Source organism: Calidris pugnax, unplaced genomic scaffold, assembly GCF_001431845.1.
Source record: "Calidris pugnax isolate Ruff unplaced genomic scaffold, ASM143184v1 scaffold27, whole genome shotgun sequence".
NCBI classification, from domain to species: Eukaryota; Metazoa; Chordata; class Aves; order Charadriiformes; family Scolopacidae; genus Calidris; species Calidris pugnax.
Window position 1 is genome coordinate 12,483,684 of NW_015090893.1, and position 17,552 is coordinate 12,501,235.

General features: G+C 57.9%; 2 protein-coding genes across 2 annotated transcripts; both read left to right on the forward strand.

The window, feature by feature from the left end:
- Positions 1–10,795: 10,795 nt before the first annotated feature.
- LOC106891311 (coiled-coil domain-containing protein 69-like) lies at positions 10,796–16,655 on the forward strand (the record flags this gene model as incomplete). Its single annotated transcript, XM_014947762.1, has 9 exons — positions 10,796–10,889; positions 11,263–11,423; positions 11,663–11,738; positions 11,877–11,950; positions 12,184–12,285; positions 12,648–12,767; positions 13,022–13,119; positions 13,280–13,831; positions 15,826–16,655. Coding segments are annotated over 8 exons (894 nt in total), but the record flags the coding sequence as incomplete, so codon positions are not given.
- CCDC69 (coiled-coil domain containing 69) lies at positions 13,602–15,442 on the forward strand. The gene is made up of 6 exons (XM_014947763.1): positions 13,602–13,641; positions 13,871–13,944; positions 14,178–14,279; positions 14,642–14,761; positions 15,016–15,113; positions 15,274–15,442. Exons 1-6 carry the CDS (start codon positions 13,602–13,604, stop codon positions 15,440–15,442), a joined length of 603 nt encoding a protein of 200 aa, XP_014803249.1.
- Positions 16,656–17,552: the final 897 nt, after the last annotated feature.

Sequence of the window (17,552 nt, forward strand, 5' to 3'; positions counted from 1 at the left end):
CGGCACCCCACCATGCCGATGGCACAGGAACATGGCTTCTTCCATATATTTTGGTCAACAGATATTTTTTCCTCTATGAAAACCTGGAAGGGGCTGAGCCAACCAAGCACAGAGGACATGAGCGTGGCAGGTCTCAGACCTTCCCCCCCACTTCCATATATTTTGCTCAACAGCTATTTTTTCCCCTGTGAAAACCTGGAAGGGGCTGAGCCAACCGAGCACACAGGACACGAGCGTGGCAGGTCTCAGACCTTCCCCCCCACCACCACCACCACCATTAGGACCCACGCGTGGGACCCTTCCCCACAGGCAGCTGGGCTCTCCCTCACACGCCGAGGCTGGCCGGCCTCCTTGTATCGCTCCTGCCTTTGTCCAAACCCCTGCCTCGGCTCTATTTTTAGCTTTTCGTCCTTATTTAGCAGCGAGGCCGGGCGGGAGCGTGCAGGCAGGGCCGGGAGCAGGCAGGGGCTGTCAGGGATGCTGCTGCCCACCCCACGCCGGCAGCGACAACTGCGTCCCCGATCCGCTGGGAGAGGCTTAAGGGTGAGGAATAAATAGCCCTTGTTCCTCCCATCCGGCAGCGGGGGTGGAAAATTATCCCCCCCCTGGGATTAGTTTTCACTTTGAGGCTTCGGAGCAGCCGGGGGGAAAAGGGATGGGGACAGGGATGCCCAGGGAGAGGGGTGGCATGGCTGGAGCATCACGTTTGGGCCCAAAAGGGACCAGAGCCCCTCACCTTGAGCCCCCGGCACCATGTGCCTTCCTGCTTCTCACAAACAGCACGGGTGAAGTTTTCACTTCCCCGTTCTCATCCTTCCCCCCCCCCCTCCATTTTGCCTTGGGGAAAAAAAGAGAATAAAGAACTTTTAAGGACGGGTTAACCCACATCTTATAGCATGGAAAAACACAGGCAGGGGCAGGAATGACTTGAAATGGCTCCTCTACCTCAAGGCAGAAGCATGTGTGACCTAGATCCCCACCAAAGGAGTCTGCAACAGGGTTTTTTTTTTGTGCTCTGCCCCATGCGAGATCCTCTGCAGTTCAAACAGTTTTCTGAGCTTTCTCACCCATGCAAAGCCTGAGTCACAAGGTCCCAGCAGATCTGGCCAAACATCTTCAATTTGCATTGAAGAAAAGCAGCCGGCGCAGATGGGTGGCAACGTTAATGACTTCGTTATGTCCCATTTTATCAAAGCAAGCAGATCACAAATGAATGCACGAGGCCGAAGGGTGTGACCACAGACCCCCTTCTCTCCACCACCCCTGCCACCAGCTCTGCCGGGACCCACCAGGCATCACCACGGACCAGCTCACCACCCAAAAAACCTTCCAGCAAAATCTTCTCCCCCCGCCTTTTTTTCCAGACTTCTGAAAGAAAAAAAAAAAGAAAAAAATAAAAGAAAATTAATTAAAAAAAAAAAATATGACCCCATCTGTGCTGGTGGGACCACCTTGCACACAGACTGTGCAGGGCCAGGTCCCAGGTGGAAATCCCACACGCTGGCACCGACACCACCTTGTACCCACCCCGTCCTGCCCAGATTTTACCAGCTGTAACTGGAGAGAGCCGAGACTCTTTAACAGCTTGCATAAATACTTCTCTTATCCATAAGCTTTGGCAAACACTTGAAATGACCATTGGTACAAATTAACTCGAGGGCCAGCCAGCTGTTATCCCATTTACGGCAATTCAGCTGAGCATGAGATAACCCCTCCTAGGCTCGCTTTTCCAGGGAAAACCCTTGAGATGTCTCCAGCCTCTGTCGTTCTGGGGATAGACCACGATAAGAAGGGAAAAAACATTGGGGCAGACTTCAAAACGAGCTGAAGTTGCCCCAGGTGGGTCTGCCTCACACCACCTCCGCTTTACTGCCTTTGCACGGGGCAGAAGTCCCCTCGCTGCCACCATCCCTGTCACCTCCAGCCCTCTGTGAGCAGCCTCCGCCTGCACCAGCCCCATATGCTCCCCAGATCCCCAGGCTGCTCTGGCTAAGGAGAGGGGGATGAGTTGTTGCTGGCAGGAATCCCACCCCTACGATGCCATGGAAAGCCCCTGTTTTGCTCAAAAGTGGCTGGACGGAAAAGTTTCTGGCTGGTTTAAGTGCTGCACTGCAAAGGGAGCAAGTTGTTGGGGCGGAGGAAGATGAAGCAGGGGTGAGATGGGGACGGGAGATCTCTCCAGCAGGGACACATCCCGCGCAGCCGGCACAGGGAAGATTGAAGAAACGGAGAAATTGTGCTAAAACCAAGCTAAAACCTAAGGCAGGAGAGGCAGGGCCTCTGGCAGGCAGGCTCACAGATGTGCCCGCGGGCTGAAGGAAGGATGTAACGTGATCTGGTGCGGCCCCTTCTCCGAAAGTTAGAGATTTGTAGAAGTGCAGGGTAGTCACTGCCGTGGCAGCAGCACAGGGTGCGGGGCTGGGAAGCGGGGTGCTGGACCCAGCCTCCCTGCACACCCCATCCCCAAGCCCCTAGTCTGATGCCCCAGCCTGCTGTGACCAAATCCTCTGTTTTGTTTTTTTTTTTTTTCTCCACCATTAGCAGGAGAAACCCTACTCAGAGCCCCGCTTTGTGGCACAGGGACATCCCAGTCCACCCCCAGTAAAACCAGAAACTATCATCACACGCGCATGTGCGGACGGCTGGAGCTTCGTGCAGCAGCAAGAAGTGATGGCAGCTGGACAGGCTCCTCGTCAGCTGCCCACACAGTTGCTTCTCTGTGCAGCCACGGCCCCAGCAATGCAAATTCAGCCTGGAAATATGCCTGTGCTTTTGTGCTTGGCCCTGTGTACTCTGGTCTCCAAAGTCGGGACCAGGATTTTTAATTAGCCCTGGAGAGGTGGGGACCAGCACCTCGCAGTGACAGAGCTTTTTATCCCACCAAGGATCTCCTCAGCCCCAATGAGTGCTCTCAGGCGGGGAAGGAGACCTGCCCCACGTGTGAAGTGCTGGGGGAGATAAGAACTGAGACGCTCTCAGTGGTTTCTGGGCGGTGGGAGCTGGTGCCAGGGAAGCTGCTGTGACTCATGAAACTTCACCCAGGTTCAGCAGCACCTTCCCATGAGGCAACTGGTCTCACCAGTCCTGGGGTGACTGGGGGCAGCCATGGGCTTGCCCCCCACCCTCCTATCCAAGTGGTGTATCACAATTTCCCCCAGTCCCAGAGCTACCAGGGCAGAAGAAAACACCTCCAAGTCACACGTGATGGGGCGACCATGCACCTTCACTCCCTTGCTGGCCGGAGTGGCGGCGAAACGCCAGGGTGCTGGCAGCCCCGGAGCCGCGGGCTGCTTGGACTTCTCCCAGGGGATATTTGGAAAATGTCAGAATAGAAACTTGTTGACAAAAACTGGCAGTGTTTCCATATGGGCACAGCCTCGTGACCAGGTTGAAGCACTCCTATTTCAGCAGTGCTGTGTGGCAACTGTTGATTTTTCAGGGCAGAATGTGTGCTCATTTAGAAATGTCTATTATTTCACGGCATTTAAAAAAAAACTAAAAAAAAAAACATCGAAACCAAAACATTTGGAGGAACCCGCCTTTCCTCCCATTAATTTTCAGACAGGACACTTTCAAATTCATGTGTTTCCCTACCTCTTCTGGACCCATTTCCAAAATGCAAGTTTTCCCTCCTGGAGAAGGGCACCCTGGCTCCAGGCCCAGCATTTGGGGTGTTGGGGATACTCAAAAGAGGGGTTGCCAGGATACGGTCCCCCCCAGGCTGTACGGACCACACCAAAAGCCCCCTCCTGCCACCACAGCTACCCCCCAGAGAAGAAGAGCTGCCGGAAGAAAACACCCCAAAACCATCACGAGCTGAAACTTCATGGGGTGACAGCAATTGCCAGGATGGATCCTGACTCGGCTCCTCACATCCCTTCTCCCAGAGGGATGGGGTGGGTTCAACCAAGGCAACCCCCCCCCCCCGAGCCAGCTCTGCTCTGCCTGGACCCCAACCTTAGTGTAGGGGTCCTGCTCCCCTTTTCCCTCCCCCAGGAGCATCCCCGGTGCAGGGGACCCTGGGGACAGAGCCGGGGGAGGGGAGGGGGGGTCCCACTGCCCTGCTTGGGACGAAGCATCCCGAGCCCAGGGCGGGGACACCCCAGGGTGGAGGGGCCCCGGGGGACGGAGCATCCCCACCGGGCGCCCAGGGCCAGCCCCGGGGGCGGGCAGGCAGCGGCCGGGGGCCCTTCCCGCAGCTCGGGGGTGCAGAGCACCCTCTCCCGGCGCCGCCTGCGAGCAGCTGCGGGGACTTTTCTTTTTTTTTTTTTTTTTCATGAACGGGGGGATTTTTATATCCCTTTTTTTTTTTTTCTGGGCCTTTTTTTTTCAGCTTTTCCCCCAGGGAGTGGTGGGGCTGGGCGGTGGGGCTGTCCCCCCACTGCGTGTCACCCCACGGGCACCGGGCACGGTGGGAGCTGGCAGCCACCTGCCCTCCCTGCACCCCCCTGCACCCCTCTGGGTCTCCCCCCACATCACGGGGAAGCCCACACTAAAAGGGGGTGCAGCATCTGGGGTGAAAATGCCTGCTGGAAAAGCTGGTCCCATACAGGAGAGGGATGCCCCCCCCCCCAACCTCTGCCATCCCTCCCACAGCATCCTCCCCGGTCCCAAAAGTTGTGTCCCCCCGCCTTGTGCCGCAGGTGACACTTTCGCAGGGGAACACTCTTGAGTCCCCAGCAGATCTCGGTGGCGTTGCTCTGCGCTCTTCTGCCAGTTAAAGTCTAGAAATTATCTGCTGCTAATTAGTATTATTTTTTCTTGACCCGCTCGCGCTGCCTCGGCGCCCCGCCATCGGCCTGGGGGGGTTGTTTGTGGAGTGGGACGTGCTGTGGGTGGGTTGTGGTGGCTGGAGGGTGACGGGGACAGGAGGAGAGTGGGAAAGGCCCCACGGTGCCGGTATATCCCCCTTTCTGGAGGCAGCTGTGGGAATTCAACCGCCCGGGACCACGCGGTGAAAGCACAACCCGCTGCTGGGCTGTGTGGGGGGAGCAGGCGGGGAGCTCGCACGGCCCCACGGCCAGCAAGTGCCTTTATTTACAGCACTTGCAGTGCTTGGCTGCTTCTCCATAGCATGGAAAAAAAAAGAAAAACCATCCCACTCTTCTCTATGTCGTAAGATCAGACACTTCTGGGCCGGTTTGTGACTCTGAGAGTTTGGAAAAAGGGGGACGGGACAGGGAGAAACAGCAGCCCAGAGGCCCCAGGTGTTGAGAGCTGCACATTTATCGAAAAAAGGAAATTTAAGTCGGAGTCATTCGCCCGCAGACACCTCCCTTCCTGCACTTGCCCGCTCTCCAGCTCTTCTCAGCCTCGCGGCGCCGCTCGCTGCGGTTTGTGCCCCGTCAAACAGCCCCTCTGCTGTGACTAAGTTGCAAATTAATCCCGAAAGCAGCATCGAAAATCCCCTTTATGGCAAAAAGGGGTAAGGGCGGGCATCGAGCCGCTCCTGCCCATGTTCGCACATCCAGGGTACCAAAGGGTGGGGTGGGAGACCTTCACCCTCCCACTGCTGATGGGTGGACCTGCAGAGCTGGTCCCCTGGGGATGGAGGAGCTCTCAGACCCCAGGGGTGAGCCTGGCAGACCCCCATCACGGGGCTAAGGACTGTGATGGGGCTGGGGGCTGTGGAAGCTTTCGGTGCTGGTCCCAGTTTGGACCAGGTGACCTTGGGGAGCCCTTGCCGGGATGGATGGTGGGCGGATGGCATACCATGCGCCGCTGCGTGCCCCGGGGGAGGTGGCTTGGCAGCCTCGTCCTTCCAGTCACCGGTCTGTGGGGTGATAAGGAGGCACAGACACAGGTGCCACGGCCAGAGCCCGGTCCCAAGCTCAGGCACTGTCCCCGGGGGTCCCATCTCCATCTCCATCCACCCACTCACGGTCCCCGCTCGCCCTTCGGTCCTGCTCCCAGCGTGGGAGAGGCCAAGATGCCTTCCCAAAAGATGAGGGCTGAGGCTTGGCCGCCTTCCAGGGCCGGGGTGAATTTATTTTGGAGCTATAGGAACTATATGTAGCAGCCGGAGCCAGGAAAAGGTCAGGATGCAAAACGGGAGGGGGGGGAGGCTGTCAACGGCACGAAGGGTTTGTGTAGGGTCTGCGGTGCAGGGCTGGCTGTAGGAGGGGTGATAGCCATCTCGTAACACAACCATCACCAGAGGAAAAACAGCAGCAGAGTGGAGGACAAGGTCCCACGGCCCGGTGCCAGCGTCGTTCTGGCAGCGCCAAGCATCTGCTGTGGGTCCTGAGCAGGTTTCAGGGTGATGGGCCAAATCCCGGCTCCCTTCTCCACAGCCACGACCCAAAGAAAGGTCAGGATGCAAAATGGGCGGGGTGGGGGGAGCTGTCAACGGCACGAAGGGTTTGTGTAGGGTCTGCGGTGCAGGGCTGGCTGTAGGAGGGGTGATAGCCATCTCGTAACACAACCATCACCAGAGGAAAAACAGCAGCAGAGTGGAGGACAAGGTCCCACGGCCCGGTGCCAGCGTCGTTCTGGCAGCGCCAAGCATCTGCTGTGGGTCCTGAGCAGGTTTCAGGGTGATGGGCCAAATCCCGGCTCCCTTCTCCACAGCCACGACCCAAAAACCTCGTCCCCAGGAGCAGAGTCAGGATTTAAATGCTCGTTTCCTGCCTCTTTGTGATTTTGTTCGCTGACGGTAACGTGTCGTGGTTTAATTGCTTAACGTGCTTGTAAAACCGGAAAAAGAGGAAGAAAAATACCCTACAAAACCCCACCTCACGCCAAAAGCTGAAGCAGAGGCTGCAGCCACCCCAGTTGCTCACATCTGCCTCTGCACGGGTGCTCCCCACCCCCAGCACCTTCCGAGATGCCTCGGGTTCTGCTGGAAATCCCAATTAATCCACCCATAAACAGTTTTTCTCCAGACCGTTAGAAATATAGAATATGGCATTTGACAGGACGAGGGGTAACGGTTTTAAATTGGAAAAGGGGAGACTTAGATTAGATAGTAGGAAGAAATTCTTTACATTGAAGGTGGTGAGACACTGGCCCAGGTTGCCCAGAGAAGCTGTGGCTGCCCCATCCCTGGAGGGGTTCAAGGCCAGGCTGGATGGGGCTTTGAGCAACCTGGTCTGGTGGGAGGTGTCCCTGCCCAGGGCAGGGGGACTGGAACTCAATGATCTTTAAGGTCCCTTCCAACTCTAACCATTCTATGATTTAGCTCTAAGAACATGGGTATATTTTTTTTAATATATATCTATCTAGGAGGCATTTTTGGCATGAGCCTCCTCAAAGCCGTGGATATTTTTTTTTTTAATATATATCTATCTAGAAGGCATTTTTGGCATGAGCCTCCTCAAAGCCGAAGCCAGAGGTTTCCATGCTGAGCCCTTTGAGGATGAGCAGTGCTGCCGATGGCCTGCACCTGCGGGATGTTTGGGGCTGCTTCTTCCCCAGGGCCAAAGCTGTTCCAGCTGGAGCAGCTCCCAACCTGCTCCTTCCACACACAACGGATCCTGGGACTGTCTTCCAGCTCTCCAACACGCACTGGGTTACACCGGCAATGTGGGTGCCACGTGGTAGCCACATTTTTGCTCCTCGCCCTGGCTTTGGTGGTGGAGCTCTCATCCCGTAGGACAACTCAGTGCTTAGGAGTAAAATTAGCTCCAGACACTATTTTAATTGCTCCTAGAGGTAGGAAGGGTGCCTCGCTCGTAGCCTCAGGGCAGGGATTTAGATTTGTCTGCTGATGCTGCTTTGCTCCCTTTAGGCATGTCCAAGTTCACTGAAGTTGTCTCAAATCATCCCCCTTGAGCTGCTGAGGGGCTCCAAGGCCTGCTGGGTTTGGGACATGGGGAGAGGTAGAAGTGCCCTGGATCCATGCTGGGGATAATGCCCATGCTATGGGGGTGACCAGGGGTGACCAGCCCTGGGCTCTGTCCTTGGGCATCTCCTTTGCCAGCGAGCAGGACACCTGCAGTGGGGGAAGTTTGCTTTGGGCAGGTGAAGGTTGGGGGTCACTCCTGGAGGAGGTACCAGCATCCCGCTCCCAGCAAGGTGCAGATCATCCAAAACCCTTGGGGACTGTGTGACCTTTCCATGCCCCACACAGCCTTTGCTTTGTCGCAGTGAGAGCTGGAGGGGGCTTTTGAGGTTCCTGCGATGCCCTTGGGCTTGCAGAGCCCCAACTGTCTCATCCACGCCCCCTCCCCACACTGGACTCCAAAACCCAACATGGGACATAGAATCATAGAATCAATCATATGGGGTTGGAAGGGACGTCTGGAGATCATCTAGTCCAACCCCCTGCCAAAGCGGGTCCACCCAGAGCAGGTTGCACAGGAACTTGTCCAGGTGGGTTTTGAATGTCTCCAGAGAAGGAGACTCCATGGACAGCCTGTTCCAGGGCTCTACCACTCTCACAGTAAAGTAGTTCCTCCTCATGTTTAGGTGGGACTTCTTATACTCAAGTTTGTGCCCATTTCCTCTTGTCCTGTCACTGGGCACCACTGAGAAAAGACCGGCCCCGTCCTCCTGACACCCTCCCTTTAAGTATTTGTACGCATTAATAGATCCGCCCTCAGCCTTCTCTTCTCAAGACCCAAGTCCCTCAGCCTCTCCTCGTAGGAGAGATGCTCCAGGCCCTTAATCATCTTTGCGGCCCTTTGCTGTACCCTCTCCAGCAGCTCCCTGTCCTTCTTGAAGGACACGGGAACATTAAATAAACGTATGTGGGGTACATTAAATAGCACATCAGCATGGGGACCCTTTGCAGGCAGGGCTGCTGGGCTTGGTGGCATCCTGGGCCACCTTGCCTTGGCAGGGCGAGCCCTGTGGGCACGGAGAGCAAACCCTGCGAGTCCCCACCGCCTGGTGCCTCCTGGCCCTGCTGCCTGGGCTGCGTTCAGCGCCGCGGCCGCTCACGCCATAGAAGGGCAGATAAAGCCCTGGCTTCCCAGAGGCTCCGAGTTTTCCTGCTCTCTCTCTCTCTCTCTCTGGCAACTGTGCTTCCCTCCAGCTTCAGAAGGGGGGCTGCTGGGGGGGCAGGGACGCCTGTTTGCTTTGCCATGCTTTTTTTTTCCCCAAGCCAGGCTCCCTAATCTGGGCTGTATTTGGCCACGCTGCTGTGATGACGGGGCCAAGCTGGGGTGCAGCCGGCACAGCGGGGTCCCCAGCACCCTGCGGGCTGCAGGGCACGTTTTCCTGAGGGACTGATGGTTTTTGGGGAGGCTGGAGGGTGGTGACACGTCTGCAGGTGGATTCCCTCCCCCACGGTGCATCCCCATCCCTGCCCAGAAGCACAACCCATTGATGGGCATCAGGGGCGAGATTTGCCCTGTGCCAACGCGAGCTGGCGAGCTTGGCTTCTTATCTTTCAGCAACAGATAAGAATATATCCGTCTTTTTCTCTTTTTTTCTCTTTTTTTTCCTTTTTTTTTCCTTTTTTTTCTTTTTCTCTTATTTCACTTTTTTCTCTTTTTTCTCTTTTTTTCTCTTTTTTCTTTTTTCCCTTTTTTCTCCCTTTTTTTGCCCTTTTTTCTTTTTTTTTCTCTTTTTTCTCTTTTTTTTCCACGTGTGTCTTTTTCTCTTATTTCACTTTTTTCTCTTTTTTCTCTTTTTTTCTCTTTTTTCTTTTTTCCCTTTTTTCTCCCTTTTTTTGCCCTTTTTTTCTTTTTTTTTCTTTTTTTCTTTTTTCCTCTTTTTTTCTCTTTTTTCTCTTTTTTCTCTTTTTTCTCTTTTTTTTCTCTTTTTTTCTCTTTTTATCTTTTTCCCTTCCTCCCTCCCCAAGTGACTAGATTAAACCCGTGCAGGGCTGGAAGGCATCCCGTGTTGCTGACGGCAGCTCCTGGCTCTGGGTTGTATCACCAGCCCCGCGGCGGTGGGAGCGTGCGGGGCCGAGCAGCACATTCCTGCTCTCCTGAGGTCACCGCTTGTGCCACCGCCAGCCCTCGCCCGCTGCCAGCCCAGCACGGGGGTCAGCATCACCTCTGATTTATGGTTATTTTTCATTTCTCACTCCTGCTCCGGCCCAGCTGTGTAAAGCACTGGCAGCAGGGGGGATGTTTGGGTGCCAGGGACCAGGCTGACCCCGATCATCCCGGGGTGGCAGGGATGGGGAAGGAGGAGGGTGGCAAGGAAGCGCCATAGCAGGAGCCCTACCAAGTGCTGCCTCCTCTCCCCCACCAAATGTTTTGCTGCCGGAGGCTCCCCAGTACTGTCAGGGGGTGTTGTGAGCATCTCCCAAATTTTTCCAGCTGGTGGCTGGCAATGCCACACGGCAAAGCGGCCGGGACACAGGGAAATGGCACAAGCTCAGGGTGACCTTATAGCGGCCTTTCAATACCTGAAGGGTGCCTATAGAAGAGCTGGGGAGGGACTCTTTGCCAGGAAGGGTAATGATAGGACAAGGGGAAATGGTTTTAAATTGGAAGAAAAAAGATTCAGATTAGATATCAGGAGGAAATTTTTTCCTATGAGGGTGGTGAGACACTGGAACAGGTTGCCCAGAGAAGCTGTGGCTGCCCCATCCCTGGAGGGGTTCAAGGCCAGGCTGGATGTGGCCTTGAGCAACCTGCTCTAGTGGGAGGTGTCCCTGCCCAGGGCAGGGGGTTGGAACTCGATGATCTTTAAGGTCCCTTCCAACCCAAACCATTCTATGATTCTATGACACGAGAGCACCCATGGGTGCTTAGGGGTGGCAGGGGACCAAGGAGGGGAGACCACCACTGCTTGAGCACCCATGTTTTAGCAGGGCTGAAGTGTGCTCAGTGCAGGATAGCTGGCTGCAGGGTTGTCCTCTGCCTGCAGCCACGTGCTCCCCTTGTCCCCCTGCTGCTCCAGCCCCCTCTCTCTCTGCCAGGGACAGCTAAAAGCCCAGCAGCAGAAGGGACCGGCTTCCCGGGAGCTCACGGCCTTGAAGACAGAGAACGGTGAGAAGAAAATGTGTGTCTCCCCTCCTCAGCTGTGCTTTCTCAGTGTGATATTAAGAAAGCAAGTAGGACAGACCCCAGGGCTGAGCTGAGGATAGGGATGATGGCTCCAGCCTCCCCACGGCGCTGGTGTGGGCATCCCAGAGACGATGGCACCCCAGAGATGGTGGCATCCCACCCTCTCAGGCAGCCAGGTCGTCCCCAGGGCAGGAGGCTTAATGAGCTGTGTCCTCTCTGAACCTGCCAGCGCCATCCCAATTAGTGCTAATTTGCACCAGTGAGATAGGGGAGAGGTATTTGTTCAGCGGGAAGAGGACAGGGGCTAAACCCAGGACACCCAGGCAGCCCCGTTCCAGCCCAGTTTGCGTTGCAGCCAATGCCTCCCTGTCGCCTGAGGATGGGAAGAAGGAGGCAGGAGAGGAGCGGAGCGGGAAGGCGAGACTCCTCCAAGGCCAGGAGGAGGAGGAGGAGGAGCAGCTGCGGGATGCCGGCCAGGCAGGGACTGCCAGGATCACCCAGGACACTAACACCCAGGTCGGTGGAAAAGGTGGTTGCTGCTGGAAGGCAGTGGCCGGGCAGGACTTTCCAGGCAGTAATCATGGACCTGGCACACTCCAGGCTGGGCTGTCCTTTTCTTTGGAGGAGGAAGGGTTTAGGAAGGGATTAGGAAGCCTGGAGTGATGCAGGTCTGGCAACAAGTCATGAGAGGGCAGGGGAGCCAGAGCATCCCGTACGCTGGGATGGGTAGGGTTTGTCATCTCCTTGCTTCCCAGGTGGAAAAGGAAAAAGACCTGGAGTTGGAGGAGCAGTTTGATGCCCTGAGGAGAGAGCACATGGAGACCCTGCAAGGTGTGTGGCAGGACAGCAGGGCTCCCTGCGGGTCATGGGGACACTGCCCCCCTGCTCCACAGCATCATGGGGCTCAGGTGGGGCTCACTGCCCTGGTGTTCCCACACTGGTAACGCATGGCTCTTGTCCCCACTGCAGAGCTCCAGAGAGCACATGAGCAGGAGAAGCTGCTGCTGGCAGAGTCCCACCACAGGTCCCAAGCGGCCTTACAGGTACCTGTGGAGAAACCCCTGGGAAAGGGTGCTGGTGGAAGGGTAGAGGACCATCTGCTGGCTCTGCCATGGTGCCCTGAGCTCTTCATTGGTCACCTTGGTCTCTGGTGTGCCCAAGGACCACACAGGCTCCTCCAGCCCTGGGGTTATCAGGGCACTGTAGCCCAGCAGTGCCCCTGCTCGGGAAGAAATCCCAGACCCATCCCATCCTACTTCTTCCCCGGCTGCCCCAGGAGACGATCCAGGCACTGAATTCCCAGCTGAAGTCCTTCCAGGAGAGGATGAAGCGGGTGGAGGAGTCACTCTTGAGCACAGACTACAAGAAGCACATCCAGGTACAAGGACACGTGGGACCGGTGGCCTCTGCAGAGGGGTGTCAGGGAGGGGACCAGCTCCAAGGTGCTGGCCCAAAGCCAGGGGTGCTTCTCTGATGGCCCCTGGGAGCCATTGAAGGGGCACAGGACTGCTGAAGAAGGGAGCAAAGCCCTGTCTGTTGGAAGTACATAAGCTATTGGGGTCCCTTCAACACAAGTGATGGGCAAAGCATGGTGCCTTGTTGGTACAAACCCATCCTGGGCCATGAAGGGCCCCAGCCAAGAGTGCTGACCCACTGGGGTCATGCCTGGGGGGTGGGTAAACCATGGCAGATGCCCCAAGCACCCACCCCTGCAGCTGCTGCACCCCCTGTGCCCCACAGGAGCACGGGAGCCCCAGCCCCTTCTGGGAGCAGGAGCTGGAGAGCCTGCACTTTGTCATCGAGATGAAGAATGAGCACATTCATGGCCTGGATAAGAAGCTGCTGAACCTGGAGACTGTGGTAGGTTGAATGGAGGGGGTCACAGGTGGGCTTTCCTCTTTCCATCTCTCTTCTCCCCACCTGAATCCTGTCCAGAAGTTGCAGCTGAAGCAGAGGTGGATGGAGCCCGGTTCCTCTCTTGGAGAAGGAGGGGACATGGGTGCAATGCCACCACGCTCCAACCAAGCCCACATTCCCTCAAGATGGGGTGGTGGTGAGTTCAGAGGCACTTTCCGGCTTCCACCTCACCCTCATCCCCGCATCCCGGCTTCCAGGCGGAGAAGAACCTTCTGCTGGAAGAGAAGGTGAAGACTCTCCAGCAGGAGAACGAGGACCTGCAAGTTCGCACCCAGAACCATTTGGACATGGCAAGGTAAGTGCTGGTCCCACGGGAGGCATCTCTGATGGGGGGAGAGGTGGCAGTGGCAGGGGGGCAATCCATCACAGCGCCGAGTGCTGGGAGGGGATGGGAGGGGGCTGGTGGCCGCTTTGCCCAGTGGCTCCTGGCAGCGTGTGATGTTCTTCTCCTGCAGGCAGCTGTCGGAGGAGCTCCTGGCCGCCCGTGGGGCACTGGAGAAGGAGGCACAGCTGCGGGACCAGGCTCGCCGTGAGAAGGAGGAGCTGCTCTACCGGGTGCTCAACGGGGGGGACGGCTCCCCCTTCCCCATCCCTGCCGGCGAGGTGCCCCTCATCGCCACGTAGCACGCTGCCCACCGGCACCGCACGCTGCCGGGGGGGCTACTGGGGTTGTCCTCTGGGACCATGAGCCCAAGGCTGCTCCCACGAGTGCCCCCGCTGCCGGGGCAGGCCCCCGGGGTGGCCAAGCCCTCGGGGTGGCCCCATCCGACCGGGACGATGGAGCATTTCACAGGACACTTGCGCCTGCCTTTGCCCAGCCCGTGAAGGGCTGCAGGGGGACCCCAGCCACCCCTCCTGTGCCATCTCTGCACCCCTTCCTCTGGTGGGAAGCCGTGGGGGATGTTATGGAGGTAAAAGTGGTTGGCCAGGACACACAGATGTGCATTGGGCTGGATCCCACCCAGCGGCTTGGCTCTGAGCATCAGTGCTGCCCCGGGGGCATGGAGGTGAGGAGGACAGGGTGGTGGCTCTTGTCCCCACTGCAGAGCTCCAGAGAGCACATGAGCAGGAGAAGCTGCTGCTGGCAGAGTCCCACCACAGGTCCCAAGCGGCCTTACAGGTACCTGTGGAGAAACCCCTGGGAAAGGGTGCTGGTGGAAGGGTAGAGGACCATCTGCTGGCTCTGCCATGGTGCCCTGAGCTCTTCAGTGGTCACCTCGGTCTCTGGTGTGCCCAAGGACCACAGAGGCTCCTCCAGCCCTGGGGTTATCGGGGCACTGTAGCCCAGCAGTGCCCCTGCTTGGGAAGAAATCCCAGACCCATCCCATCCTACTTCTTCCCCGGCTGCCCCAGGAGACGATCCAGGCACTGAATTCCCAGCTGAAGTCCTTCCAGGAGAGGATGAAGCGGGTGGAGGAGTCACTCTTGAGCACAGACTACAAGAAGCACATCCAGGTACAAGGACACGTGGGACCGGTGGCCTCTGCAGAGGGGTGTCAGGGAGGGGACCAGCTCCAAGGTGCTGGCCCAAAGCCAGGGGTGCTTCTCTGATGGCCCCTGGGAGCCATTGAAGGGGCACAGGACTGCTGAAGAAGGGAGCAAAGCCCTGTCTGTTGGAAGTACATAAGCTATTGGGGTCCCTTCAACACAAGTGATGAGCAAAGCATGGTGCCTTGTTGGTACAAACCCATCCTGGGCCATGAAGGGCCCCAGCCAAGAGTGCTGACCCACTGGGGTCATGCCTGGGGGGTGGGTAAACCATGGCAGATGCCCCAAGCACCCACCCCTGCAGCTGCTGCACCCCCTGTGCCCCACAGGAGCACGGGAGCCCCAGCCCCTTCTGGGAGCAGGAGCTGGAGAGCCTGCACTTTGTCATCGAGATGAAGAATGAGCACATTCATGGCCTGGATAAGAAGCTGCTGAACCTGGAGACTGTGGTAGGTTGAATGGAGGGGATCACAGGTGGACTTTCCTTTTTCCATCTCTCTTCTCCCCACCTGAATGCTGTCCAGAAGTTGCAGCTGAAGCAGAGGTGGATGGAGCCCGGTTCCTCTCTTGGAGAAGGAGGGGACATGGGTGCAATGCCACCACGCTCCAACCAAGCCCACATTCCCTCAAGATGGGGTGGTGGTGGGTTCAGAGGCACTTTCCGGCTTCCTCCTCACCCTCATCCCCCCATCCCGGCTTCCAGGCGGAGAGGAACCTTCTGCTGGAAGAGAAGGTGAAGACTCTCCAGCAGGAGAACGAGGACCTGCAAGTTCGCACCCAGAACCATTTGGACATGGCAAGGTAAGTGCTGGTCCCACGGGAGGCATCTCTGATGGGGGGAGAGGTGGCAGTGGCAGGGGGGCAATCCATCACAGCGCCGAGTGCTGGGAGGGGATGGGAGGGGGCTGGTGGCCGCTTTGCCCAGTGGCTCCTGGCAGCGTGTGATGTTCTTCTCCTGCAGGCAGCTGTCGGAGGAGCTCCTGGCCGCCCGTGGGGCACTGGAGAAGGAGGCACAGCTGCGGGACCAGGCTCGCCGTGAGAAGGAGGAGCTGCTCTACCGGGTGCTCAACGGGGGGGACGGCTCCCCCTTCCCCATCCCTGCCGGCGAGGTGCCCCTCATCGCCACGTAGCATGCTGCCCACCGGCACCGCACGCTGCCGGGGGGGCTACTGGGGTTGTCCTCTGGGACCATGAGCCCAAGGCTGCTCCCACGAGTGCCCCCGCTGCCGGGGCAGGCCCCCGGGGTGGCCAAGCCCTCGGGGTGGCCCCATCCGACCGGGACGATGGAGCATTTCACAGGACACTTGCGCCTGCCTTTGCCCAGCCCGTGAAGGGCTGCAGGGGGACCCCAGCCACCCCTCCTGTGCCATCTCTGCACCCCTTCCTCTGGTGGGAAGCCGTGGGGGATGTTATGGAGGTAAAAGTGGTTGGCCAGGACACACAGATGTGCATTGGGCTGGATCCCACCCAGCGGCTTGGCTCTGAGCATCAGTGCTGCCCCGGGGGCATGGAGGTGAGGAGGACAGGGTGGTCACAGGGATGGGACAGGGACAAGCACTACAACGATGAGGACACTGGGGACATGGTGGTGTTAAGGTACCTTGCTCCCTGAGGAGCATCCCTGGGAAGCACGTGGCCAAGCCCAGGGCTGAGCCACAGAGGCTTTCACAGGGCAACAGCAAAGGGCAGGAGGGACAGATGCAGCCAGGTGAATCTGCCCCTGCCATAGATCACGTCAGCCTGTCCTGTTTTGGGGCTCAGCCTCCTGCTTAGACTGCTCTGAGCTGATGCCACCACCCCTGCCCTTTCCAGTGAAAGCAGGGCTTCCTCCACCCAGGACCCGCCTTGCTCCCTGAGGAGTGGGCCAGGCAGGGCTCCCACCCATTCCCTGCTCTCCCCGTCACCTCCTCCATCTTCAGCTCCCTGGGATCACTCCTCCAGCCCAGGCATGTCCCCACTCACTGCCACACAGACACCAAACCCTCCTTGTCCCCTCTGCCCATCAGCAGCACCACCAGCTCCATCCTCTCCCCCAAAGCCGGGCAGAGGCTGCCTGCCCAGGGAAGCACATTCAGGGAGCAGAGCATCCTCCCGAGGGGGAGCAGGCTCCAGCAGGTCACATCCCTCCCTGCTCCAAACCAGCACAACCCTGTTGGAGAAGATGCTGCCAGCACAGCTGCAGGTCAGGGCTGGATGCACACAAGCACTTTCCACTGTGTGGTGGGACTGTCACTGGCCTGTCCCCTCCCCAGGGCTGTGTAGCTGGGGTTTGTATGTATGTGTGTGTGTGTACGTGTGTGCACCAGGCCAGCGTGCCACGGGCTGTAACAATTACAAGTCTGTAAGAAGCAGCAGCCTTAAGAATCACATCAATGGGTTTGGGGACCCGTGCAGGAGCATCTCACAGCGGGGCAGTGTGCTCCACACCTAGGGTGGGGGGGGAAACAGGGAGGAGTGGGATCAGGCACCAGGAAGCCCTGATCCCAGTCCACCTTTCCCTGCTCCTTCCCTCATTTCCCTGGGCTCCCAGCACAGGGCAGACCCTGACCCTCCCAGCAACAGCCGCTTCTGTCCTTTGTGCTGATCCTTGTTGGGAAAACATCAGCTGAAGGAGCCAACCAGGAAAGCAGCACAGACGCAGGGTCCAGCTCTCACCCAAGGACATCCACGGGACACCCAGTGTGTCAGACCAGTGTCCTCCCAGAGCACCCGCTGCTCCATGCATCCCCCATGGCTCTGGGGAGGGGTGGTGGGGCAGCCTCCAGCTTTGCACTGCAACCTCAAGGACATGGGAGGACATTCCAGGTACTGTGGTACCAAAGCAGGGATCATGGGGCAGGTTTCTGTCCCAGTAACTCCTGTCTAGCTGTAGGTGAAGGGGGCAGGATGGCTGGGCAAAGGGAGATGAGGCTGGCAGGGTTGAGCATCCTGCTCTGGGCACCTGGTGCTGCATCCCTCACCCCCCCAAAGGCAGATCCTGCGTGGGACACAGAGGAATGTGCCTGGTTCTGGGAAAGAGGAGGGCTGGGAACTGAGGAGGAGGAATAAATGAGTCCAGAAAAGGAGCTGGCCACAGTAAGGAGGAAAAAGCCTGGCACAGGCAGTGCCTTGGGGGTCGGAGGGGGACAAGGCAGGTCAGCCCTGCCTGCCTCAGTGTGCCAAGGCAGCTTGGAGGGTCAGGGCAGCAGGAGAAGCCTTCACTCTGCCATGAGCAGCTGAGTGACAGGGGGGAGTTGGGGA